At 37.2% G+C, this 27,267-nt stretch overlaps 1 protein-coding gene across 15 annotated transcripts in view; it reads left to right on the top strand.

The window, feature by feature from the left end:
- The window catches only part of RBMS3 (RNA binding motif single stranded interacting protein 3), a 1,293,188-nt gene that overhangs the window by 890,488 nt on the left and 375,433 nt on the right, over positions 1 to 27,267 (top strand). For all 15 annotated transcript variants that reach the window (XM_019660623.1, XM_019660627.1, XM_019660622.1 and 12 more), the window contains one exon: positions 12,814 to 12,905. In XM_019660623.1, coding sequence (XP_019516168.1) covers positions 12,814 to 12,905 — 92 coding nt within the window. The remainder of the gene's footprint in view (positions 1 to 12,813; positions 12,906 to 27,267) is intronic.

Genomic DNA, 27,267 nt, shown 5'->3' with positions numbered 1-27,267 from the left:
TATAATGTAGTCTTTAGTATGCATCATCGTGTTATACTGCCTGTTTCTCCATTGGGCTGGCATGCTCCCTTATGAGAGAATCTGTCCCGTTTTCCCCCCCCCCCCCCCCCCCCCATAGCACCTACCTCAGAACTTTTCAAAAGACCTACCTGAGCATTTGTTAAATCAATAGCACTGCTTTTGTATTCACATCCTGCCTGGTTCCCAAAAAAGGACGAACAGGAAACAGAATTGATTTCCATGGGCTGATGAATGGATGTACTGTTCTTGGCACTAGAGCCCACATCCTGGCTCCATGTGTAAAAATTAGGGGCAGAATGGGTTTTTGACCTACCTACTTCACACCTGGACTTGCTTATTGACTTAATGAAATGCTTGTGATGGTTTCTCTCATCTCCAATAGGTAAATGCTGTACAGGCCCTCTACATTACCCTTCTTAATGGCCCATTTTTTCTATGTAGAATCAGTGTTGGCAAGCCATGAAGAGGTGGACACAACAGTGTAATGAGAAAGTGGCTATTATGTCCCATTATTACATCGAGTGAAGGAAATTCAAAGGAGGACAGTGGTCTATTGCATAACCTCCACTCTTGGGTTGTTATGAGGGAAGTTCTGTAAATCAGCCCCTGTGGTTCTTCTAGAGAAACCCTTTTCCCCTTCCCCCAAACCCTCTCCCTATGCAATTTCCGGTGTTCTCAACTGGCTGATTACCTGGAATATTAGCTTTTTAAAATATGACACACAGAAGTTCACCAGTTCCTTCCAACTCATAACACTTTAAAATTGTGTCTGCAAATTATTCCTGTAAAAGTAGCTGATCTTTATGACTCCTAGGGGATTTCTTATTTGAATCTGAAAACTTCAGAAATGGCTTAGTTTTGTGGAAATGATGGGAGAATGTCTGCTCTTAGCAGGTTTTGTGTTCAAGGGCAAATCAACCTCTGTGCTTGCTAACTCCAATTTTCCAAGGGTTATGAGACTTTAATTTGATTCTTTATTCAACGTGCATAAAACATTCACTGGAATTTGCATAATACATTTATTGTATAATCACTCTTCACATTGGTTACCTGCTTCCTCAAATGGACATTACTTTTTTAAGGAGATATATTAATGTAGGACCAATTTGAACTGTGTAACTAAACAGAATTAGGCATATCTCTGAAGGACAAACATAAAAGAGAGAGACAAGGAGACCATACACTTGTTCTGAAATTGGCTATTATGTAAAAATAACCCCAATCCTGTATTTTCAAATATTCATTTTGCAAATATAAGCAGGGGGAGGATTGCTGCCTTTAAAAACTTAAAGATTTGTTATATGGAGAAGGCATTACACTCGTCTACCTTGTCTGTTAGAATGTACTTCAGTCACGTGGATAAAATCAGGGTGCCACAATTCAGGATAGCCTAAGAAGGTGAGTGAGTTGGAGAGATAAGATACCTTAGGCACTAAGCCAGGCACTTTAAAGGCATTTAACTTTATTCAATGCTCAGAGCCAACATATAATTAAGGTAGTAGTATTATTACCTTAATTGTGGTTGAGCATTCTGTGCCTTTGGACTCGCTGCTATCAAATAGAGGAGCTAGGATTTGAAGGCAGACTGTATGATGCCAACATCGTTGTCCTTCAGCCACACCAAACAGTTTTCTATTAAATACTTCTCTAGTGTGAGCTGCCTTGGGAGACTGTGTATTTCCTGGGCGTTGCCTAGGTGGAGCCTACAGACGTGTTTGGCAAAGGGACCCTCGGGAGATTTTAAGATCAGATAGAGGTTGGATGAGAGGGCATTTAAGATCCCAAATTTCTCTGCAGTGTTATGAGCATAGTAGGCCCAGTCCTGACTCAAGGAGTGGTCTGTTGCAGCCCAGGGTGTCTCAGCCTTTCACTCTGCCTACCATCACCTGGAGATCTTGTCAAAGCGTAGAGCCTGACTCAGTAGATCTGGGATGGGCCTGAGATTCTGCATGTCTAACAAACTCCCAAGTAGTGCCATTATTGCTGGTCCACAGACCACACATATATTGGGTTGTAGGAAAAGTCATGACATATTTTTTTCTATGTTTTTCGTTGCAAAAATGCGTCATGACTTTGCCAACAACCCAATAGTAGCAAAGAAGAAAACCTCACAGGTAAGGCCCCCTCTGGTCTCTTCTTGGAAAGACACTTCCCTAGTGATCCAGATCCTGACCCTCATTGGGACAATTGTACTTAGACGTCTTGTCATGGTTTCCTAAAATGCATCTCCACTAGCGTGTCCGTCCTAGGATCAAAACACCCTATGCTTTTTAGACAATTAGAATTCTTCAAGCAAGCCCTGCCCATAAGAAAGAAGACCTCAGCTGTACGTCATAGATCGCCAGCTATTAAAGGGACAAAAAGAGTCAGTACTATCAGGTAGAACACCAATTTTCATATTGTAGTAAGATTTCCTTAAAGAAACATATCTTTGTTGAAAAAATTCCACTTTCAACTTATAAATAAACGTGTAATCATGAATATAGTAAGATGACTATTCAAACTCTTGGTATCCTTTCTGGATCACAGATCTGAAATTTTGTCACGTAAAGTTCTGATATATTTCCAAAATGCCTTTGAGATGGTTCCAACTTAATTGCAATGAAAAGGAAAAGGGGCTTCCAATCCCCTTGTATTTCAGGAGGGTATTGTTTTTAATTTGATTTAAATGGCTTCTGATATCTCTGGTTTGGAATACATAAGGGCCCTTCCTTCTTGGAAACATCTTTGAAGGAAACCAAAAAAAAAAGAAAGAAAAAACTTAGGAAATGTCACTCTTCGAAGCCTAGGGAGATTTAAAAGGATTGTTTATTTTATTAATTTTTAAAATCTTTCTAAGAGTTAGAATAAAATCAGTTTTGCAAGTTAGGAAACATTTGGCAGAGGTGTAATGTAGATCTCAGAAATATTTAAGAAAGACTTGAGTAATTGAGATGCTGAAAATCATAAATTGACAGGATGATAGAGAATCATATTTATTGAACAGGAAAGGTTGCCATATATGTCATGAGGAGAAAAAGCAGACTCTAAAACCATGTGCATATTCTGATACCATTTGGCTAAATATAAAGAAAATATTAAATTAGTAGTTTATTTTTGGGTGGTGTCATCATGGCTAATTTCTCTCCATGGTGACTGAAATTTGTTCAATAAATTTGTATAACATTGAAAAATAGAAGAAAAACAATCCTCTAGTTTTAGGGGAAAATGGACAGTTGGGGAGCCATTTATAGAATATTAACTGTAAATGTTTTTCATTTGAAGGGTTTTGATAGCCGGAGTTATTTTTATTACTCTGTAAGTCCTGAAGTGCTTCTAGTAAATACAATAGTAAGAGCTCAAAACTTAGTTCTAGTGTCTTTTTCAAGTTAGAACATCAGAAGGAATCATAGGACGATTTCTTGGGTAAGTGGACCAGAGCACTAAGGTCTAGGTAGAAAGAGACCTACATTTCACTGAATACTGTTTTGTTTGGTGTGTGTGTGTGTGTGTGTGTGTGTGTGTGTGTGTGTGTGTGTGTGTGTTTTTAACATGGGTCTGTTACTGTCAATTGCCCATAGGTACACTTAAGTTTCTTTATTTTTAAGTTCTAATACAAAACTAAGTTTGTAATTTATATACCAAGTGGGAGGGAGAGAGGTAATTTAGGGTCCAAGAGGATGTAAAAACCACCATTTCTCAGACAGATAGGAACCGTACTTGTGGATATTTATTTAAAATATTTGGAATAAGTCTTACGAGCACATGACTGAAGACTGTATCCAGTATCATATGGGTATACATTAGGAAAAGCATGACTTTAGTTAAACAGAAGCTTCCCAAAGGTTTAAAAGGGAGTTTTAGCAAAGGTTTTGAAAGAGAAAATCATGGAAGGAGCCCTTTCCCAGGAAAATAATGGTTTTCAAAGGGATATAGGGCTTCATACAGCAATTTAGATGAAGTGACAAGTTAGTGGAAGGACTATCTAGAGTGTAATGAAAACAAAGGCTTACAGCTAATGCATACTTCCCAAAAGGGTTGACCTGTATGTGGGATTCACTTCTGTCCTTTTCACACTGAGCTACGTTATTGATGCATCCATTTGAGTGGCTGCCCAGTTCTACTATAATGTCCATCCTATAAAGATGAATGGGTAGTGAGTGGGCGACAGAAGTCTCTACTGTAAAATGATGTATAAGACTACACACATCCTTGCCAGGCCATTGGCTGGAGCCACTGAGTGTGAATGTGGATTATAGTACCTGGAGAGTGGGTGGGCATCTTGTCCTCCCAATGATCCTCACACACAGAAGCCATCATCTCTGCTCTTCTGATGAGGAAATAGCCTACAGTTCTACCTATCCATAAGACCAGAGCAAAGAGAGGGAGGGACAGATAGGCCCCCCAGGAATGAAATCACAGTTAGTCTTGCCTACCCCACTGTGCACTAGGATTGTAGACATACAGAGTATTCAGCTACGGCTTGCTTCCATTGTAATTACAGACTCAATGGAATTGTTTCATCAATACCCTGGCTTGCTTCTGCAGCCACACCGCAGTACATACCTGTACCTCCTGCCCTTTGTGATGGAACAGACACATATAGGACTGATGATTCACACAAGACATGTGCTTCATCTGTATCCTTGAACACTGCCTGTTAGCAAAGTAAAACTTTGCAAGATGAATCACAGAGGCTAATCTGCCCATTTACAGCCAAGCAGACTGCTCCCTTAATCTCTGCAATATTACAATAAAATAATGGTTGGTCTAGTCGAAGACCTTGGCAAATCAGTGAGTTCCTTTCATCTCAATTAAGCATAGTGATCTCTCTAAACCCATAAATAATGATCCCAATCCTAACTTTGACTTTGTTCAGGATAAAGAAGCAATTCTTCTCATTTAAAAAACAATTGGACAAGGTGAGGAGGGAAGTGAGATTTGGGATTTGAATTTGTATTTGGTTTAATAAGCCTTTTTGTGCAACATAAATGGAATGAGAAAGTTCCCCATTTTCAAGTGGGATACCCCTAAGTACTTTGCTCCCTAAATTTCTGTCTTTGGTTCATCCTGCCAGGAAATAACATTTGGGACCTAATTTCTTTTTCCAGGCCCTCACTTTTGTCATTTGCGCATAAAAGCTACTGAATTTGCCCCCACCTGGTAGAAATATTAGCCATTTTCTAGCACTAACGCTTTCTTTTCACCTCGTATGCAGTACTGATTCCTCCTAATACCTTATATTTAACTTAATTCATTTCTATTGTGCCTCAAACCCGATAAACGGAAAGAATAATGCATAGAAACATAAATGTAGAATGTGGATTATTTTTCCACCATGTCACTCATTGAAAGGGGACCTGCCTGTGATGAGCAGAGCTGTACACACCAAACCATGTATACTAAAGTGACTGAAAGAACGCCATTTTGCATATGCTCGCCTAACTTTAATCCTGTGTGTAAGAGCACCCTCCATGTTTCAATTTCTTTATCTTCCCTATACTAGGCCATAAACTCCCTGACAGTAAGAGCCATGTTAGAGTGTTTTAGAGTTTGGTGTGGCTTCTAACATGCTCTCTTTCTTGTACATAGTAAATGTTTAGGAAATTAAATAATAATAATGTAATAATAATAATAGTAATGGGAAAGCCACATCATGATTCCAAAGTGTCTCTCATAACAGCTAAATCCTATTCCAGAAACTGATGTCTTATTTTAGTGTTTCTGGCACTAGAATATCAGAATATTTAAGTAATTAAGCTCAAACATTAGAGGAATGTACTGAAGCAATGTAATGGATACTATATAATGGACGTTGTTACTCATCTTATCTGCCTCCATTTGTTAAGTGTCTGAGAGCTGCAGTCCTTTGAATAGCCGCATATGCTCTCCTTTTCTGCACAGGGCCATTCCATCCTATTTCCTAAAGACGTTTCAAAGCATAGGTGATTTCCGATTTTAATGGTTTAGTTTCTTGTTTTCCTCAAAATTAGCACTCTTTTTTTTTTCTTACTTAAAGTTTATTGGGGTTAACATGTTAGTAAAGTTACATAGATTTCAAGTGTACGATTCTATAACACATCATCTATACATCCCAGTGTGTGTTCACCACCCAGAGTCAGTTCTCCTTCCATCGCCATAGATTTGACCCCATTTACCCTCATCTACCCCCTTACCCTCTGGTAACCAGTCAACTATTGTCTGTGTCTATGAGTTTTATTTGCTTGCCTTGTTCCTTTGTTGCTTTCAGACTGAAAATTAGCACTCTTGTCTCTGGCTTTTTCAGTCTCTGAGTAGCAGGATTTGTCTTTTGCCTTTATTTCCCCACATCTCAGTTAGGCCGTGTTGCTCTTGCATTGGCACCCCTCTTGTACCCTTGCTTCACTATCATGATCACTCACAGGAAAGGGATGCAAAAGAAGATACTGGAGAAACGACTGCGTTTTGTTGTTAGTTTGGTTTTATAAGTATAAAAGTAGCAAGTAACTTATCAGTGCTGTCCTTCACTTACCTTCTTTGATCACATAATGCAGAGAACTAAGAAATTCAATAATACAAGAAGACCTTCAGCAGTAATTCAGCAGATCAGGGATGCAAGAGAAATCCAGCAAAAATACAAATAAGTCACGGAGGCAGCCTAGACTCCACCAGACTTTCCGGAAACCTGAAAACCACTCCTCCCTTCCTGCAGGCCCCCTAAACCTCCCTGCTACTCAGTGTTCTTGCTCTGAGCCCAGACAACATCCACAGAATATTATAAAGCCTAAATGGAAGGAGGGGAAATTTATGGAAGGGCAACCCTTAACTGTCTCTGACTGCTAAATTTGAGCAGAACTTCAGTAGAACGTATAATTCCTAGACAAAGGGTTCTCTTAGTCTGCTTAAACATTGCATTTGACTCACAGCTGGATCGTCTTTGAAAGAAGTTGGGCGTTACATTAAGCCATCTGTGTTTCAAGTGGGCTTTTATGACAGTCATTCTGAAGAGGAAGAGCCAAGCAAATGTCGCGAAATCTAATGTGCAGTCACATTTTGAGAGCAAAATGTATCGGCTGCCTAGGTGCCACCACGGATCTGAAGCTGGGGTTCTGGTTCTGTCACCTTCCTCACCCCCCCCCACACACACATACATAAACACACACACACACACACACACACACACACACACGTAAGAATAATCCCAATGCTGGTAAATAAGTAAGCAGTTTAGAGAATTTAAGGAGTCAGTGGCAACACTGAGGTGTAAAATAAGCTATTAATGGTGGTAAAGAAACGCTTAACAAAATTCAAATGGATTATCACGCTGTGGTCCAGCTGAGTGGCAAAGGTCACAGAGAAGAAGCTGCCTACAAATGTGCTAAAGAAAACAAAACCAGAAACCTCTGTGCAATACCATTGTTTGTAGAATTATGTTACAATTCCTGAATATATATAAGTACATATACAGAGGGTGCTAAAAACATGTATATACATTTTAAGAAAACTGTATTAAAAATGTAATTCTCAATATATACCTATAACAAAAGATGAATACAAGTCACATTTAACTTCTGCAATTACAAGAGGTGCTCAAAGTGGTTGCCATCAGCGTCCGGACACTTCTGATTACGGGGAACTACTGCTTGAGCAACGTTGACCAAAGTGTCCACTTGTATACATTTTTTTAGCACCCTGTATAAATTTTTTTGTTTTTTTTGTTTTGTTTTTCTGTAAAGTCACCAGGCTTCTGGTGCAATAAAAATAGCAAGACTTTAACACACAAAGTTCAAAGCATTTCAGGAAAGCATTGATTGTACCTGCCAATAGGTTGAGTGTATTTGGCGAATAACCTAATTAGTTAGCATGGAGTTGGTTCTTTCTCACTGCTCTGCTTTCTGCTAATTGCAGAACTGGTGGCCTTCTCCCCCTGACAAAGGGAGAAAAACAAGGATGGGGTGTGTGGAGAAAACAGTGCCATTCAGTTCTAATTCATTTGAACCCGCTGCCAAGCTTAGTTATGTAATTGAGGGAGTGAGACCAGTGGGCTTCCAGCCACTTGGGCTGGGGTTTCTGAGGGTTACCAGTCACGGGTGTTTTATCAAGGATTTTAGCAGTCACCATAAAGCATCATTAGCTGGAGCTGAACTAATTTCCCTACCCTGCCCCTCACCAGATGTAGCTGTGAGGTTCCTGCTCCCAGACTTGATTATTTGTCATTAAGGAAAGCAAATTGAAACCAAATTGAAGTCGCTTTCTTCCTTAGTAAATGCATCATTCTTCTTCGGGGGCAGCTTCGGATTTCATTTTGTTTTCTTCTGATTGTGATGCCGTATATGCTGCCACATACAACTCAGGCATGTGCTGTTTATTTCTAGAATCCCAGTGTTCTTCAGGGTTGCTTGAGACATGTTTAACCTCCGAACTTTCATTTTAATTAGGAAAAGCTAGTGTGTATGAAAACCACAAAAGTCGGTGAAATATTTCAGTGCTGGCAGCTGATTCTTTATTTATAGCTTTGCTTCTCCCAGTCTTTGCTCCCTTGTTGGTGTGGAGCCTTCAGGAGAGGAGATGTGTTGTACAAACGGGGCTCCTCTCTCTCCTTCCTGGCATGATGGCTCCACAGAAATACGCTCTTCTCAAAGTTTGATCATTCCCTCCTCGATTCAGAGAAAGCGGAGCTTGTCCCATACCTCACAGAGATTTCTTTTGTTTGGATAGGCATTCTGCCTTGGAGATCAGCATCATAACATTGCAGTATCCTGTACAACATTTGGTGGGTGGAAGGAGAGGGAGGGAGCAGAGAGAAGGAGCCTCACTGGAGAAGAGGTCACGGATCACGAGATCTGGGGTGACTTTTCTGGGTGGCAGTGTTGGCTGAACCAGATCTGTGAGCACTTGGCTTTTATATTGTTCTTTACAGTCAAAATTGCTAACAGACATTTTTATCAGTTAATCTCCACAGTGGTCTCATAAAGTAAGTTAGCATCTTTTAAACATGCTTTCAATTAATTGCGACAAATATTTGTTAAGCCCAGGCTACGTGTGAGGGACCGTCATGGTAACTGAGAATAGACAAGGAAATAATACCTGGTAACAAAGAGTGTTCTTTTGTTTTTTCAGTGTATATTGAGTGAAGAGAAAGGTCCCTCTTTTAGCAAAAGTCAGCACTTCATATATGTCCTCGATGCCCTCACCCCTTCACCTTCTCAGGAATATTATTATAGAAATTATCTCCTTGCCCCCTGAGGTTTTCATCTCTGTCTTTCAGCTTAATCTTTCCTATTGACATTCATAAATACCAAGAACAGTCCCTTGGAAGGTGCACCAAGTAAATATTTGTTGAATAACTTGAATAAATACTCAGTAGTTCTCTACCCTGGCTTCACACTGAAATCAGCTGGGAATAGACACACACATGTGTGCATGCACACATGTATGTGTGTGTGTAAACATATGGGTCACATCCCAAAAAACATTGATTTAATTCTCTTGGGGCTGAGTCCTGGGCACTGGTATTATTTTTAGCTCCCAAAGTGATTCTAGCGTGTAGCTAAGGTAGAAAAACCATAGTATTTTCTATCTTAAAACAAACAAAACAACTCATTAGACTTCATATCCTCCTCTAGCTAAAGTTGTCTATGAATTCTCCCTCCCAGCCAAAATTGTGGCAGAGTCCTGTAAACCCTCTCTCCACCGTCTTGTCTTTCATTCTTCAGTGACTCAGGCAGGCTCCAGTCCCCACCAGTTGCCTGAAGCAAATAGCACTAATGGCACCCACGTTCCTAAACACACGGGGCACTGTCAAGCTCTCATCTTCCACATACTCTCAGTAGCGTTGGGCTCAGCTGATCTCTCTCTCTCTCCTCGGACACTTTCTTACCTTGGATTTGAGACATTTTATTGCCATTTCATTTCCTTCCTCTCTGATTCCACTTCTGCCTCCTTTGCAATCAAATTTTCTTATCTGACACCTAAGTGCTGAGACTGTTCAAGCTCTGAACCTGGGCCCTTTTTTTCTACTTACAAATAGGCATTTAAAAAAATTTTTTTGGTCTATATCCATCTCTGTAAATAACGTCTTTCTGCTGTTGATCTCCTAACTTCTATTTCCAATCCTACGCCCTGTTCTGTGCCCCAGCCCAAAACTCCAGCTCCTACTTTCTGTTTAGATGTCTCATAGGCATTTCCGCTTCAACATGTCTCAACCCCATACTTGAATGTTCCCTCTCCCTTTTTGGATTCTTCTCCAGGGTCCCCATTTCAGTAAATCACACCTCCACCCATATGCTGACTTATGCCAAGAAAGAACAGTAGTAACCCAGGTCCTCTGTATCTCCTTTACTCTCAATCCAGTCAACCTATTGCCAAGTCCTATTCATTATACCTCCAACATATAATTCCACTCTTCCATTTGATCCCATTCATTTCATTGCCAGCTGCCATTTGCCCCTAAGTCACCTTGCTGATCCCACTCTTGAGGTCCACCTCCTCTACCACCATTCAATCTCCAGGAAAAGCCAGTTAGAGAGACAGTTTAAGAAATACAGGTCATTTCATGCCACTGCTTCCTTAAGAGTTTCAATACTAAACAATCAATAGCTAGGCTCTATATTATATGTTCTCATTTTCTTTCGGGGGAGATATGCCATTTTGTCATCATAGATTTATTTGTATGGGTATTTGCTTTATGTCTGTCTCCCAACTCGACTGTAAGCTGCATAAGAATGGGAACTGGGGAACTTGATTCATTACTATGTATCCTGTGCCTGATAAACAGCCTGAAATGAATTTTATTATTGAACAAAAGAATGGGCATAAAAGTGGAGGAGAAAGATCGAGCAAAGTGTGAGGTGCAAGAGGGTGCTTTGCCGTATCTCACTTAGCCAGTTCTACTGAGAACTCAACCACACCGTTAATAAATTTACTGATTAAATGAGCTGGAATGAATCCTTTCACAGAATTATTTTATTCTGTGCCTTAGCTTCAAATTCCAAGGGATTTTCAAGAATTTCATTCTCTCCGTGGTAGGTTTCAGAAGCCATTAGAAATAGTTCCACAGTAAGGTTATAAAGCAGTTCGTTTTCTGGTATATTTGTAAAGGGTGTGTGCAGATGTGGTTTCAAATCTTGGGTGACTCCGTAGCACCTCGCCTGAGCCTCAGTTTCTTCATGCACATACAAGAATGTGCATGAGACTATTACAATTTCATTAGCTGTCAACATGTCAACCACCCAGCACAGTATCAGGCATGTAGGAGATTATGTCTACATTTTCATTTTGCCTTCTGCTCCCCCTAATTCTAATGCATGACTTAGTTTGTTCTCTCTCCACCCCTTTTTCTTTCTGCCTTTTTTTTTTCTCTGTCTTACTCAGCTTAGTGGGTGGTCATACTCATATTATTCACATAGTTTGAATTTTGTGGCAAGAGAAGAATTAGCAGTACTTAAAGAGTAGGCCTCCTCTTAGATTAGAAATACAAACTTGACAGCTATTCTGCCCAGCTTTTCAAGAGCATTTTATGGTACACTGCTGGGTAACAAGTTCATTTTAGGATAACATGCTGGGAGAGAAAAAAAGAAGACGGGATTCGAGGGGAGAAAATTAAACAGTTAATTAAAAGAAACAACTTGGTAATTGAATTCCCTTGCACATTTCTTCGGTTGTTGGGAGGGGAGGGTCGCAGGGTATGGTTAGTAGGTTTGCCTTTTGTTGTTCACCTCAAAACTTTTAAATGTTTTAAAGTATTAAGAAGTGTTACGAGCACAGGTAAATACATGCCTAGCTAACAGATGAAAAGAGGCTCAAGATACATATGATGGCCTTTTTAGATGTGACCAACAAAGCTGCCCTCATAGCATTACTGGGATTGTAAACATTCTTGGCAGCTTACATTACTGTTAGGCTAAGTCCTGGACTCATATCAGCTATTTTATGGCATGTGAAATCCCTTTTTCATTTATTCTGTTTTACTAGCTATTTCTTTGTCCTCACTCTGTACACACACACACACACACACACACACACACACACACACACACACACACGGGTGCACACGCACGCACAGACATTGTAGAGTACAGGCAACTCTTGTACCCTTTTCAGATTATACTCAAGCAACATGTGAGTAACTTGGGTGTTTTAAAAGTGTTTTCTTATTTTAAAATGTTCTTTATTTTTAAAAGAAGTTTAAATATTTGACTCATTATTCTTGATCACTGATCACTTTAGAGTCAGAATATTTTTTAAAGATGTTATTGACAAAGACAAGGTCCCATAGTGAATTAGCATGGGCTTAGAGATCAACTAGAACTAGGTTCAAACTCAAACTCTCATGCACAACCTTTATTTATTCACACACTCAACATATGTTTATTGAGTGCCTACTGTGTGCCAGGTACTGCTGCAGTCGCTGGTGATATCTTTATACAAGTTCTATCATGGCTTTCATTAAATTTCTTGAGGTTTTGAAAATTAAATTTAGAGAGAAACTTTATATATATATTTTTTTTTCAGCACTTTGTGTTTCTCATTCTTGCAGCAATTGCATTGAAAAAAAGTAGAACATGTTAAATAATGTATTACCTTACTCACAAATTAGTCTAAATCAGGTTGATGATTGCACACCGACTCTCCAAGCAATCTCTAGAAAATAGACTTACTATTTTATGTTTAACGATATTGTGGTAATTTTCTGGACATGGCAAGGGCCATAGATTGAGAGCCTTTATGTTCAGCCGGGGATTTGAATGCAAGCTTAACCACAAACACACATCCCATCGGTATGATAAAGATGGAGCTTTGTGAGTACTAAAGAGGAGTTTTGTCTTTTCACAGGTTACGGTTTTGTGGATTTCGACAGTCCCGCAGCTGCACAGAAAGCGGTAGCATCTCTCAAGGCAAATGGCGTTCAGGCACAGATGGCCAAGGTAAGACTGGTGCTCAGATCCGTTTGTTTCTTTTGTGATCATGTATTTCTCCATTGCTGTGAACTGAGCTGAATCATAATTGGAGTTTGCAACAACTGAATTATATTTACTCGTTAGGGAAAATAGGAAACCCTATAGATAGGTTGGGCTTGGAAGAATCTGGCTGGTTTATTGCATTGTTTCTTTGTGTATATTTATGAATGTGCTCTTTTGTTACAGTAACCTCATTAGTGATTTAAGAACACTTGTGAAGTGCTCTGTGTTGCCTGAAAAAGGTGTGTGTGCATGTGTGTGTGTGTGTGTGTGTGTGTGTGTGTGTGTGTGTCTAGGACTTTCACCAGTAAATAATGTTAGAGTAGTACAATTCTCAGCAAGTTGTCTTTGACTAACTGCTAAAAAATGGCTCACTCTCATGTTGTGGAGAGCTGATTGGTAAATGATGAGGTTGTTGGATCTGTGCAGGAAAATGAGGTTAACCAATGTACGTGTTGTCCCTATTGCTAGAATTTCACTTCGGCCTTTATAGAGTTTTTCTAGATAATAATTTCTTAGATATTAATATTTTTTAAAAAAGAAAAAAATAATTTTCAGTACTCATGTATATGCAACAAGTAGTCTGGAAATTCCTACCTGAAATTATAATAATGCATTTTTATATTCAAGAAAATAAATAAAATGAGTTATAATAGTTTTATATCCTGAATTCAGTGGTAGTTAAAGAATCTACAGGTGTAATAAAATGACAGAATTCTACACACATATTACACCAATGTCAATGTCTTGGTTTTCGTATTGTACTATAATCATATAGTATATAACCTTGGGGAAACTGGATGAAGAGTACATGGGAACTCTCTATGTGATCTTTGCAGCTTTCTGTAAATATATGATTATTTACAAATAAAAAGTTAAAAAAATACTTTATAATATAGAGAAGCTTGGTACACATTTGCTTTGAAATAAGGGTCATTTTGTATTGGTTCACATGCAATTTTAGTTTTAAATTTTTTTAATGACTATTACTATTTGAATTTATCTCCAGTTGTCAAAAGTTATATAGGCAAGCCAACAGAATTTGAAATCCTGATCTAATGCATTTATACCTTATTCATGTGTATATATACCCTTAACAATTCCTGTTAACAGCTGAATGATAAAATGAGGAAGTCATCATATTTTCAGTCATTTGGATTCTGTTTATTGGTAATACTCTCAGATAACATTTCCTAGTTTCAACCTCAGATAACTAGAGGTGGGATATTTGGTTTTCTGTATCTTCATTTGTCTTCTAGCAAGCTGATATCACCCGTATCTGTTAATGTTTTGTTGTGGGTCACATCCCATATAGATTACTTTGATGGACTCATTGCCCTTTATGACTCATTAATTGTTTTTCAAGGTGGTATAAATTAGAATTTGAATCCTTTCAGCTGTGTAATGTGTCCCTCATCAGGACTGTGCCTGGAAGCTTTGAATTTGGTCGTGCACTAAGATTGATGAGGTTAATATTTTTAATTAATGGGGATATTATGTACATCTTCATTTAAAGGTTACTTGGCAAAGAACTGTTACTCAGCAACTTAAGTAGCGACTTATACCTAGGAAACAAGTAAAAAACCAGATGCTAGGTATATGCAAAATATAAAAGTTGAATTTGGGCTGACAGGCAACACCTATTGACAAGAAAATGATTATAAAAGTGCTTATAAAATTGTTATTGGATTATATTTAATCTATTCTGCTGATAAACTACCAAATTTTGGAAAGTCCTGGATTGTGGTCATTTAGAAATAATGACTACAATGTGCATAATCTCTACTGTTTGACATATATATATTTACTTACCGGATAAAAATCACTACCATCTTGCACAACAGGAAAAGAAAGTTGGCATCGATTTTATAACTACTGAGGAGCCATTATTAATATTTCCCCTCTGTTTCTGAGCATTCCTCTTCACAAGGAATCTCTTTGTCTTTCTCAGTCTCTCTTAACACACACAAACACACATGCCCCAATCACTGACATCTCAGCTAAAAGGGAAGTTATCAAAGGGAAAATATTCTAAAGAACTTCTAAACAATTATTTATTATAGCTAGCATTTTGGTCCTTAGCCCATGCCCAATGCACAGCATAAGGGGATTCCAACTGGAATGTTTAAAGGCACTTTTTATTTTATTTTATTTCTGGAGTTACTGAATGATTTGTACCTTATTACTTATGCTGTCTGTGGAATACATTCTTAGTCCCCCTTTCTCACAAGCTTTGAATCTAAAGCCCAGAGCTTTCGACCTACATCTGCCTACTGGAAAACTTTCAGCAGTAAATGACTCTGTAATTTAACTACCCAGAAGCAAATAAATGGCCTCCCTTTGACAATGAAATGGAACAAGCTTGACCACCTGTATTAGCAGATTTCTCACTGAGCTATTGGATTTCACGGCACTTTTTCCCTTTGTCCTGGTGATAACTATTATTTATTATCATATAAACCTGCAGTCTGCAGGGTGTGTGAAACATGCACTATATTTTTTGCCATTTAAGTGTCTACGGAATTGCCCCCTGCATCCTAGTTCTTACCAACATTCTACTATGCAGGTTTGTGATGACACATTTTAACAACTCGAGGATTTTAAAGCAAAAATGCTGCAAATAATCTAGACTCCCATTGGCAACCTGGAGCGAACATGAGACTTTCCAAATGAATCGCTTTATTTAGCTAACTTGTTTCAATGTGTGCATATGAAAAATTCAACTGATTTGTCAACTAAGAGGAATTAAACAATAAATCACCCAGTAAGTGGTAATTGATTAATAATGTGTAACCATTAACACAGACTAACAATTTCTGTATACTTGCTGTCCTGCCAAAAAGGGTTTTTAGGGATCAAAGGACATGTTTGTTTTAGGAAAACAGATTTAAAATATTTTAGTAATACATAGTGGTTAAGATCACAGGTTTGGAGAGAGATAAACTTGGCCTTGAATCCTGGCGCTGACACTACCTGGCTGTGTGACCTTGGCTATGTTATTTAAATATCTCTGAGAGTCTCTAATAACAATACTTAGGTTATGGAACTGCTGTGAGAATTAATAAAGAAAAATACACAAAGCATTTAGCATCGTGCTTAGATTATACTAAAATTCAATAAATGTTAATTATTCAATAAATATTGCTATGCATTAAATTCACATTTGTTACTGAACCTTCTATGTCCTAATCTGTGTTTTAAGGGTTATGTTATTACAAAACAGTTTCTTCAAAAATACAAAAAATAGTATCAATCAATACACATTTTTATTGCTTGCTGAGTGCCAAGCACTTTGCTTGATATTAGAAAATCGAGATTGAATAAAGCTTCTTCCTTATTCTGAATTTTTAATATTTAATTTAAGCTATCCCCTGGGATTGCTACAGCTCTGGATTAAGAATATTAGCTGTTACTATTCTTGCCAGCCCCAAGGTGTTTAGAAGAAGTCATTGGTTAAGAAATATGTTTTTGTATGCTTAAAAAAAAAGAGAGCTGTGAAAATTAGCTGATGAGCCTAACCTTGTAGGCTACTCATTATAACCTTGTATTTTACTCATTAAAAGACAGCCGTAGATAGCAGTGTAGGGCAAATGCTTTGGGGTAATGTCAAAATCAAGGCTGTACTGCCATTCTTGATAATTGACTTTCATCTGTACATATTTACATGTTGGTTTCTAATATTCCAGCTATTGTATTCCCATTTCAGCCAGGAAAAAGTAAAGGACAAAAGACTGAAGAATCATTGTACCTGATTCTGTTCTTTTAAAAGCTTTCTCAGAAACTTACATTTACATATCAATGGCCAAAACTGAGTCCTGTGGTTTTCTCCTTAGCTGTAAGAGAATCTGGAACGATGCATAATTTAACTTCTTTGCCTCTAGTAGAGAAAATTAAGGATAGTTCATCTTTTTGTCTATCCATCATCAAGAACACCATTTTCCTCATTTATACATTATGGGTGGCCTGCATTCATTCATTCCCCAAAGGATCCTACCATAAAGCCTCATCTTGTAATGACATCTGGATGCCATCATTTCCAGCAGGCTCAGAAAGACACAGTGGTACCTCATGGCTTAGCAACTGATAACTTTAAAAGACAAGTTATCTGTCCGAACTCCTACAATGTAGAATGATTGAGAAACAACACGATACATGAAACTAAAGGAAGACTACTAAAGGTAAATAAGTGGAAATCACAGATTGCTAATACATATCAAATCCTGTTGAGCAGGATAAAAAAGAGAAATATATAGATATAGATATAGATGATATAGATATAGATATAGATGATATAGATATAGATATAGATATAGATGATATAGATATAGATATAGATATAGATATAGATATAGTGAGAGAGACAGAGAGTGAGAGTGAAAGCAAAAGAGAGAGAGAGAGAGAGAGAGAGAGAGAGAGAGAGAGAGAGAAAGAGAGAGAGAGAATACATGACATCTGTCTGTCGTCAATAGGGATGTCTCTTCCCCATTATTCCCCATCGCTGCATTGAGGCCTCTCTGGAGGGCTGCAAAACTTTAGAAGCTGAGTTTTCCTGGATGAAAATTTAGAGGCTCTGGAATGTCTCTGCATGTTTAACGGTCACCAATTATTACCAGCAAAGCCTTGAACTACCTAAAGCTTAGCAGGCCTCTTACTTATTTGCTTTCTGTCAATTCCAAACAGACATAAACAGAACATATCTCTCTCTAGATCAGTGGTTCTCAACCTTCCTAATGCCGCGACCCCTTAATACAGTTCCTCATGTTGTGGTGACCCCCAACCATAAAATTATTTTCGTTGCTACTCTATAACTGTAATTTTGCTACTGTTATGAATCATAATGTAAATATATTTTTTGTTTTCTGATGGTCTTAGGCAACCCCTGTGAAAGGGTCGTTCGATCCCCAAAGGGGCCGCGGCCCACAGGTTGAGAACTGCTGCTCTAGATGAATAGCCCACAAAGCAGGAGTCACCCCTTTCTCAGGGCCTTTAGAAAAGGTTTCATCTGGTCTGCTACTAGGACTACCATTCTAATTACCCAAGGTAATTCACCACACTGGTATATGTAGAATAAATCAAAGTTCAGTGGTCACAAAAGAGACCACGTGTCCAAGAGGATGTCAAACATATCATGGATAATCTAAAAATATTGTGTCAACAATGGATAATAAAAAAATATCATGTCAATCATGGCAGAGAACCAGACTGGCACCAAAAGGAAGGAATTCTCTCCTATAAATCATTGACCTTAGTTCTAGTTCTCCTTGGAAAAAAAATCAAAATGAATAGATTTTTTTCACCTTATTTGGAAGAGAAAAAAATTGAAAAATTAATGAATATAGGGAAATAAATTGTAAAAATCAAATGTGTACATGCACACAACTAATTAAAAAGTACATCACCTGGCCAACCGAGTGGTGCATTGGTAAGGAGTTGGCTTGGGATGCCAGCTCTGAGCAGCAGGGCTCCAGTTCAGATCCCACATGGGCAAGTGACATTGTGCCCTGTACAGCTAAGATGGTGAACAACAGCTCAACCTCGAGCTGGGCTGCCGTGAGTCTCCAGCAACAGTGTAAGCTGCAGTGGAGCTGGCTGACAGCTGGCATGTGCTTTCGTGAGCTGCCGTGAGCCACCGTGAGCAGCTGTCCAGTGGCCGGTGACTGATCTTCCTCACCCAGGAAGAGCGCAGTGATAATACCAACATGGGCCAGGGAGGCGACATCCTCCACAACTAGACTGAAGAACAAAAGGACAGCAACTTGTCTGTTCCCGTTCCCTGGTTTTTCAATTCTGTTCCCCTCCCCCAATTCCTCAATAAAATCTTAAAAAAAAATAAAAATAAAAAAAGTACATTACCTCAGTGGTTAATATATAATCCTAAAAGTTAAATTCTAGTAGTAGGATTTTTATTAATGAAGGACGTGCATATTACACAGAATATTCTAGGAACATTTTTTTTTAAACTTTATAATGTGGCTTTATAAAGCCTCATAATGTGGCTTGTTGCATACATTCCAGGTTCCGTCAGTCAGACTCTTAAGGCCTAAGGCAATACTAACAGTCTCTGCTTTTACCGTCCTTAGGTATATGAGAGGAGACAGGCTATTTGGCGTCCATAGGTCACTGCAGTGAGTGGGGCCTACTGGTAAACTAGCCAAACCAAGGAAACTCCTCAAAGGCTCTCATGCAGAAAGGAGAGAGTAATTATTCAAGGGCAACTTCAGGAGACATTAGGGAAGATGTTACTTTGTGAAAGAAGGTGGGAAACTCAATCAGTATATTAAATAATGATGGGCAGGTGCCGTCTGGAAATTCTAATATCCCAAGAATAATATGTCCAGGTGTTTGTTTGTTTGTTTGTTTTGCAACAAGATAAATGATCAAAGAAGCTTATATACTATCATTTATCTATATACCAAAATATTTCACAGCAGGATAAGGGCTATTGCTGGGAATTTAGGTAGGGCTGTTTTTCATTCTCCTCATTTCTCAACACATTTGTGTTGAAAGTCTACCAAGATTGTTCTTCGCGCTGACAATATAGCATTGAACCAAAGTTTTATGAAGATCAAATTCTACTGGTGGAAGGTAGAAAATAAACAGAGATATAACATGTTAGGTAGTAAGAAGTGGTTCAAAGACAATTAAAACAGGTTGGGGATACTCTAAATATGTAGAAAATGAGGATGGTGGTTAAAGATCAGGCTAGTATGCAGTTTAGTTAGAACGCTCAGGGAGTCTCTCTGATGAGGTCACATTTGAACGGAAATCAAAAAGAAATAAAAAGAGCAAACTAAAACATATTTAAGAGATTGTTATAAAAATGTCTAGAATCATTCAAAATAGAGCAGGCTGTTTAGTGAGCTAACATGTTTGGGTTTTGTGATCATCTGTATTCTATACCTTCTTGTTAATAACAAGAGTTGCATACACCATTGTCATTTCCTTTTTTGTGTGTGTGTGGGAGATTTCTGGTTTCAGATCATCTTAACAGTGCATTTCTCTGAATATGTTTTTCACATCAACCAAATTCTAATTGAGTCAGTAAATATTTTCTTTCAATATTTAACTTTAGATGATGTCATTTTATTGTCCTGGTGGATGCAAAGATATGACAAGACACCCTACACTGCTGTTATGGAATGCACATTCAATAACTAATTCCAAAGAATGGAAGTCCCATGTTGGTTTTAACACAGTTTATTACTCTTGGATGACTGATGCCTTGCAATGAAAACCGTGCTCTCTCTCATTTCCTAAAATGCGTCAGAGTCATGTGCTCCTGTAGAACAAAAGAGCATCTCTAACAAACACCAACGATGATTTTCCTCATGATTGACGTTTCTGAGGTTGTCAGTAAAAGAAATACTAGTGGATGGTCTTTTATAGACCTGTAAAATATTTGTGAATGCCTGCTTTGTTGGTTATGTCAACTTGGCTCATTTGTTTTTCCTGATCTTAATGCTGAATGCAGGGATTCAAAACCCAATATTGAAATTGTTGGGGTTGCTCTTAATCCTATTTGTTAATTATTTGAAATTTTTGAGGCATGATCTTCTGAAGTTAAATATTTGTATTAGCTTCTATGAAACGATTTGCATAATCTGCTTGTGGGTACTACTCCTTGCTTCCGCAAGGACTCCAATATCCTCTTAAGGGAATTGGTGGATATGCACTCTAATACAATTCCCTGCTTTCCTAGTATTCGATAAAAGCAGAAGTCAACAAAAAATGTACCTTAATTTCCGTCATAAGTTAGAGTCTCTATAAGGCGACCAGATACTATTTTACTCAAGGACATGTGTGGAAGGCAAGTTTTCTTCAATTTGCAAGAAACTGAAACTCTTTCATCTTACCTCTCCAAAGGGAATGTAGCCACAGGCTGATCTCAATCAATACCTCATTTCTTGATATACTGTGGAGAAACCTAATAATGAATAACCTTTATTCATGGCTTTAATAATTTGTTCTTTCAGTTGAAAGGAACAGATCCTTTCTCTGGTCATGTTGTTGTGTATTGAGGGGGTCATATTATATGCATCACTTTGTCCCATGTAGATTCTAATCCCATTGAAAAAGACAAAGAAGTACATCGAAATAAGAAAACTATTAATGTAGTTATTATATTAGGAAAAGGTGGCATGTGTCTATGAGAATAATGAGTCTTTTAGCGCCGAATGCCAAAATTGGATCAATCAATTGAGCCACAGCAGGTGCTGGGGAAGTATGGACCTCCCTGCAAAGGGATCTGTGGCTTGTCCTATCCCAAGACCTAGAAGAAAATAGTGAGTGTGCTGTCTGCTGGCAGATCCAAGGAGAAGGGCAAAGCAGAGGAGCTTTGCTTTCTTGCTAAGTTATTGTTCTCAGACTCACAAGTCAGACAAGTCATTACTCTTCCCATTTGGGAGGATTAAACAAGCGGACAAGAAAGAAAAGGGACAGGAGTGTTACACTGATACCCTTCCATAGGAAAAAACAGTGAGAAGGGATGGAAGCTTCCCTGTCCACCACTCCTAGCCCAATCTAATTGCTTTCTGGATCTTATTTTGTACTGTAACTTAAAGAAAAGCATTGGCTGGATGTCTTAGAATGCTAGAATTATATATTATACACATGATTTTTAATGGTTTGACATTCTAGCATGGAGAGGCAAGGAAATATACAAGAAGATGTAGGGGGTAAAGGACATTACACTTGAGTACCTAGACTATACTAGTGAATAAGTGAAATGTTTTTATAGTTATTATTCTATTTAATTCTTGCTAGGATCCTGTGACATAAGTGTGGTTCCCATTTTACGGATGAACAAAACAGAGAATAACCCAAATTTTAAAAGGTAGTCAATGGTGAACTCTGGATTTGAACCCAAACCTATGTGGTCCCAAAGCCTTGTTCCTTCCAAGGGAAGCATAAGGCTGCTAATACTGTTCTCCAATCTCTTTAGTGGCTCTTGGCTGTTTGTTTTTTGTTTGTTTGTTTTTTTCCCTAGCTTTATTGAGATACATTTGACATATAGCATTGTGTAAGTTTAAGGTGTACAAGGTGACAATTTGATACACTTATGTATTGCAAAATGATTACAACAAAAGGGTTAGTTAACACCTTAGTCACCTGACATAATTACCATTTTCTTTTTGTGGTGAGAAGTTTTGAGATCTACTCTCTGAGCAACTTTTAAGTATATAATATATTATTAATTATAGTCACCATGCTGTACATTAGATCTCCAGAATTTATTCATCTTATAACTGGAAATGGGTAACCTTTGAGCAACATCTTCCCGTTTCTCCCCATGCCAGCCCCTGGCATCCACCATTCTATTCTGTTTTTGTGAGTTCAGCTTTGCAAGATCCCACGTACAAGTGAAATCATGCCATATTTGTCTATCTCTGTCTGTCTTATTTCATTTAGCATAATGCCCTCAAGCTCTATCCATGTTGTCAGAAATGACAAGATTTCCTTCCTTCTCATGGGTGAATAGCATTACATTGTGTATATACACCACATCTTTATCCATTCAGCCACAGATGGACAATTGGATTGCTTCTATATCTTGAGTATTGTGAATAATGCTGCAATGAATATGGGAGTGCAGATATCTCTTTGTGATTCCATTTTAATTTCCTTTGGATATGCTTGTATATCCAGAAATGGAATTATGCCATCCTATGGTAGTGCTATTTTTAGTTTTTGAGGAACCTCTGCACTATTTTCCATAATGACTGTACCAAGCTACATTTTCAAGAGGCTTTCTGTTTTCCACATCCTTGCCAACACTTGTTATCTCTTCCCTTTTTTATGATACCATTCTAATAGGTGTGAGATAATATCTCATGGTGATTTTGATTTGCATTTCCCTGATAATTAGTGATGTGGAGTTAAGTATCTTTTCACGTATCTGTTGTCTGTTTCTATGTCTTCTTTGGGAAAATGTCTATTTAGTTCTTTTGCCCATTTTTAAATCAAATTGTTCATTTTTTGCTACTAAGCTGTGTGAGTTGCATATGTATATGTGTGTGTGTGTGTGTATTAAAACACCTTATTAGATAAATGGTTTATAAATGCCATCTATCCCATTTCTAGGTTAGCCATTATTTTTTTTTTTAATTTTTTGGTGGTGCAAAAGCTTTTCTAGTTGAATGTTGTCCTACTTTTTTTTGTGCTTGTTTCTTGGGCTTTTGGTGTCATAAAAAAATAATTGTTGAGAAAATCAATGTCAAGGAGCTTTTTCTTTATGTTTACTTCCATGAGTTTTATGATTTTAGGACTTATATTTCAGTCTTTGATCTGTTTCAAGTTAATTTTTTTGAGTGGTGTAAAATAGGACTCCAATTTTATTCATCTGTATGCAATTATCCAATTTTCCTAACACCATTTATTGAAGAGACTATGCTTTCTCCAATGAGTATTCTTGGCTCCTTTGTCAAATATTATTTGACTATAAATGCTAGGGTTTATTTGTAGGCTCTAAATTCTGTTCTATTGGTCTATCTGTGCATTTTAATGCAAGTACATACTGTTTTGATTACTGTATCTTTGTAAAATAGTTTTAAATCAGGGATTATGATGCCTTCAGAAATGTTTCTCAGGATTATTTTGGCTATCTGGGGTCTTCTGTGGTTCCATACAAATTTTAGGATTGTTTCTCTATTTTTGTGAAAAATGTCATTGGAATTTTCATAGGATTGAATTGCATTACATCTATTAATTGCTTTGTATACTATGGCTATTTTAACAATATTAATTCTTCCAAGTTGTAAAGAAGGTATAACTTTTTTATTTGTTTGTGTCTCCTTTGATTACCTTCCTCTAAGTCTTACTATTTTCAGTGTCCACAGAGCTTTCATTTCCTTGGATAAATTTATTACTTTTTTGTTTTAATGCTACTATGAATGGGATTGTTTTTCTTATTTCTTTTTCAGATAATTTGCTGTCACTGTATAAGAATGCAATTAATTTCTGTATGTTGATTCTTCTATCTTTACACTTTACTGAAATTGCATATTAGTCCAAACAATTTGGCTTCCTCTATATAAGATTATATCAACTACAAATGGAGACATAATTTTATTTCTTCTTTTTCAATTTGGATGCCTTTAATTTTTTTTCTTTCCTAATTGCTGTGGCTGGGACTTCCAGTATTATGCCGCGTAGGACTGATGAGAGTGCCCTCATTTGTCTTATCCCTGGTCTTAGAGAAAGGCCTTTCAGCTTTGCCCCATTAAGTATGATGTTATTTGTGAGCTTATCATACATTGTCTTTATTATGTCGAGGTATGTTTCTTCTGTATTCAATTTGTTGAGAGTTCATATCATAAAAGGGTGTTGTATTTTGTCAAATGCTTTTTTCTGAATCTATTCAGATCATACAACTTTTATATTTCATTCTACTAATGTGATATATCATATTTATTAACTTGTGTATGTTGCACCATTCTTACACCCTGCGGATAAATCCCATTTGACTATGACGGATGATCCTTTTAATGTGCTATTGAATTTTACTGCTAATATTTTATTGAGAATTTTTTTGCATTTATATTCATCAGGGACATCAGCCTGTAGTTTTCTTTCCTTGTAGTATCTTTATGAGCTTGTTATGAGGGTAATTCTGGCTTAGTAAAATGAGTTTGAGAGTGTTTTCTCCTCTTCAAATTTTTGGAAGATTTGAGAAGGATTGTTGTTAATTTTTCTTTAGATGTTTGAGAGAACTCACCAGGAAATCATCTGGTCCTGAGCTCTTCTGTGTTGGGAGGTTTTGATTACTGATTCAGTATCCTTACCAGCGATTGGTTTATTCAGATTTTCTATTTGATAAGATTCAGTCTTGGAAGGTTGTATGTTTCTAGCAATTTATCTATTTATTCTATGTTATTCAATGTATTGGCCTATAATTGTTATGATCTTTTTATTTCTGGCAAGTTATAAAAGCCCTCTTTCATTTATGATTTTATTTATTTGAGATCTGTCTTTTTTCTTAGTCTAGCAAAATGTTTGTCAATTTTGTTTAGCTTTTCAAAAACCACCTCTGAGTTTCATTGATCTTTTTTTATTATTTTCTTGGTCTCCATTTCATTTATCTGTGCTTTGATCTTTGTTATTTCTTTCTTTGTACTAACTCTGAGCTTATTTTGTTCTTCTTTTTCTAGTTCCCTGAAGTATAAAGTTAGACTGTTTATTTAAGATCTTTCTTTTTTCTTAATGTAGGTGTTTATTGCTATAAACTTCTCTCTTACAACTGCCTTTGCTGCTTCCAACAAATTTCAGTATGTTGTGTTTCCATTTTTGTTTGTTTCAAAATATTTTTTAATTTCCCTTTTAATTTCTTCTCTGACCCATTGGTTGTTAAGAAATGTGTTGTTTAATTTTCACATACTTGTGAATTTTCCAGTTTTCCTTCTGTTATTGATTCTAGTTTCATAACATTGTGGTTGGAAAATACTTGGTATGATTTCAATCTCCTTAAATTTGCTTAGACTTATTTTGTGACCTATTATATGATCTATCCTGGAGAATGTTCTGTGTGCACTTGAGAAAAATGTGTATTTTGCTGCTGTTCAAAGGACTGTCTGGTAGATACATTTGGTTTAAGGTATAGTTTAATTCCAGTGTTTCATTATTGATTTTCTGTCTGGATGGTTTACCCATTGTTGAAAGTGTGGGAATGAAGTTTCCTACTACTATTATAATGTGTCTATTTCTCGTTTCAGATCTGTTAGCATTTCCTTAATATATTTAGGTGTTCCAGTGTTGATTGCATATATATTTATGCTTGTTATATCTTCTTTTTGAATTGACCCCTTTATCATTATATGATGACCTTCTTTGTCTCTTGTTTTTAGCTTAAAGTTTATTTTGTATGATATAAGTATAGTTATCCCTCTTTTGGTTTCCATTTGCATGGAATGACTGTTTTCCATCTCTTCAATTTGAGTGTATGTGAGTCTTTAAAGCTGAAGTGAGTCTCTTGTGGGCAACATATAGCTGGGTCTTATTTTTTAATCCATCCAGACACTTTATGCCTTTTGACTCAATACTTTAATCTATTTACCTTTAAAATAATTATTGATAGGTAATGTCATCTTATTGTTTTCTGGTGGTTTGTATCTCCCTTGTTTTCTTTCTTCCTGTCTTGTTGATTTCTTTGTGAATCCATGATTATCTGTGGTGGTATGTCTTGATTCCCTCTTTTTTTTTTATTTAATCTTTTTTATCTGCTATAGGCCTTTTTTGTGGTTAGCATGAAGCTTATACAAACATCTTATAAAAATATCACTCTATTTTATACTGATAATTTTGAGCACATGTAGGTACTCTTTTTCTCCCCTCCTTGGGTGCTTTTGATGTCACAATTCACCCCTTTTTATATTAATAAAATTTTCATATCTATAGTTATTTTAATTACTTTGTCCTTTAACCTTTACGCTAGAGTTAAATGGTTAACACATCACCATATTACAACATTAGATTACTTTGAATATGACTATATACTTGCCTTTACCAATTTATTGTATATTTGTATGTTTTCAAGTTACTAATTGGCATCCTTTCATTTCAGCTTGAAGAACTCCTTTTAGCATTTCTTTTAAGGCAGGTCTACTGGTGATGAACTCCCTTAGCTTTATTTTGTTTCGGAAAGTCTTTATCCCTCCTTCATTTTTGAGGAACAACTTTACTAAATAGAGTAGTTTTAGATGGAAGTTTGTTTTTGTTTTTCTTTCTTTGTTTTGTTTTTTCTTTCAGCACTTTGACTATATCATCTCACTCCTTTGGCCTGTAAGTTTTCTGCTGAGACATCCACTGATGGCCTCTGAGAGTTGCCTTCTAAGTTCCATGCTCCTTTTCTCTGCCTGCTTTAAATATTGCCTTTGTCTTTAATTTTCAAAATTTTTATTATAATGTGTCTTGGAGAAGATGACCTTAAGTTAAGTTTGTTTGGTGACTTTTGAGCTTCATGAACTTGGATATCCAAATCTAACTTCAGATTTGGGAAGACCTCAGCCATTATTTCTCTAAATAAGCTTTCTGCCCCCCTTCTCCTTTTCTTCTTTTTCTGGGACTCCAGTAATTTTCAGATTATTTCTCTTAATGCTATTCCATTGTTCACATATGCTTTCTTCACTTTATTTATTTATTTTTTAATATTTTTACTGGGAAATTGGGGGATGGGAACAGTGCTGGGGAATTGGGGGAAGGGGAACAGACAAGTTTCTGTCCTTTTGTTCTTCAGTCCAGTTGTGGAGGACGTTGCTTCACTGGCCCAAGTTGGCACCATCATTGCGCTCTTCCCGGGCGAGGCAGATCAGTTGCCGGCTTCTGGATGGCTGCTCAC

This window comes from Hipposideros armiger, unplaced genomic scaffold, assembly GCF_001890085.2.
Source record: "Hipposideros armiger isolate ML-2016 unplaced genomic scaffold, ASM189008v1 scaffold_322, whole genome shotgun sequence".
Lineage (NCBI taxonomy): Eukaryota > Metazoa > Chordata > Mammalia > Chiroptera > Hipposideridae > Hipposideros > Hipposideros armiger.
The sequence above is the reverse complement of the archived record's forward strand: the minus strand, read 5'-3'. Positions and strand labels throughout refer to the sequence as shown.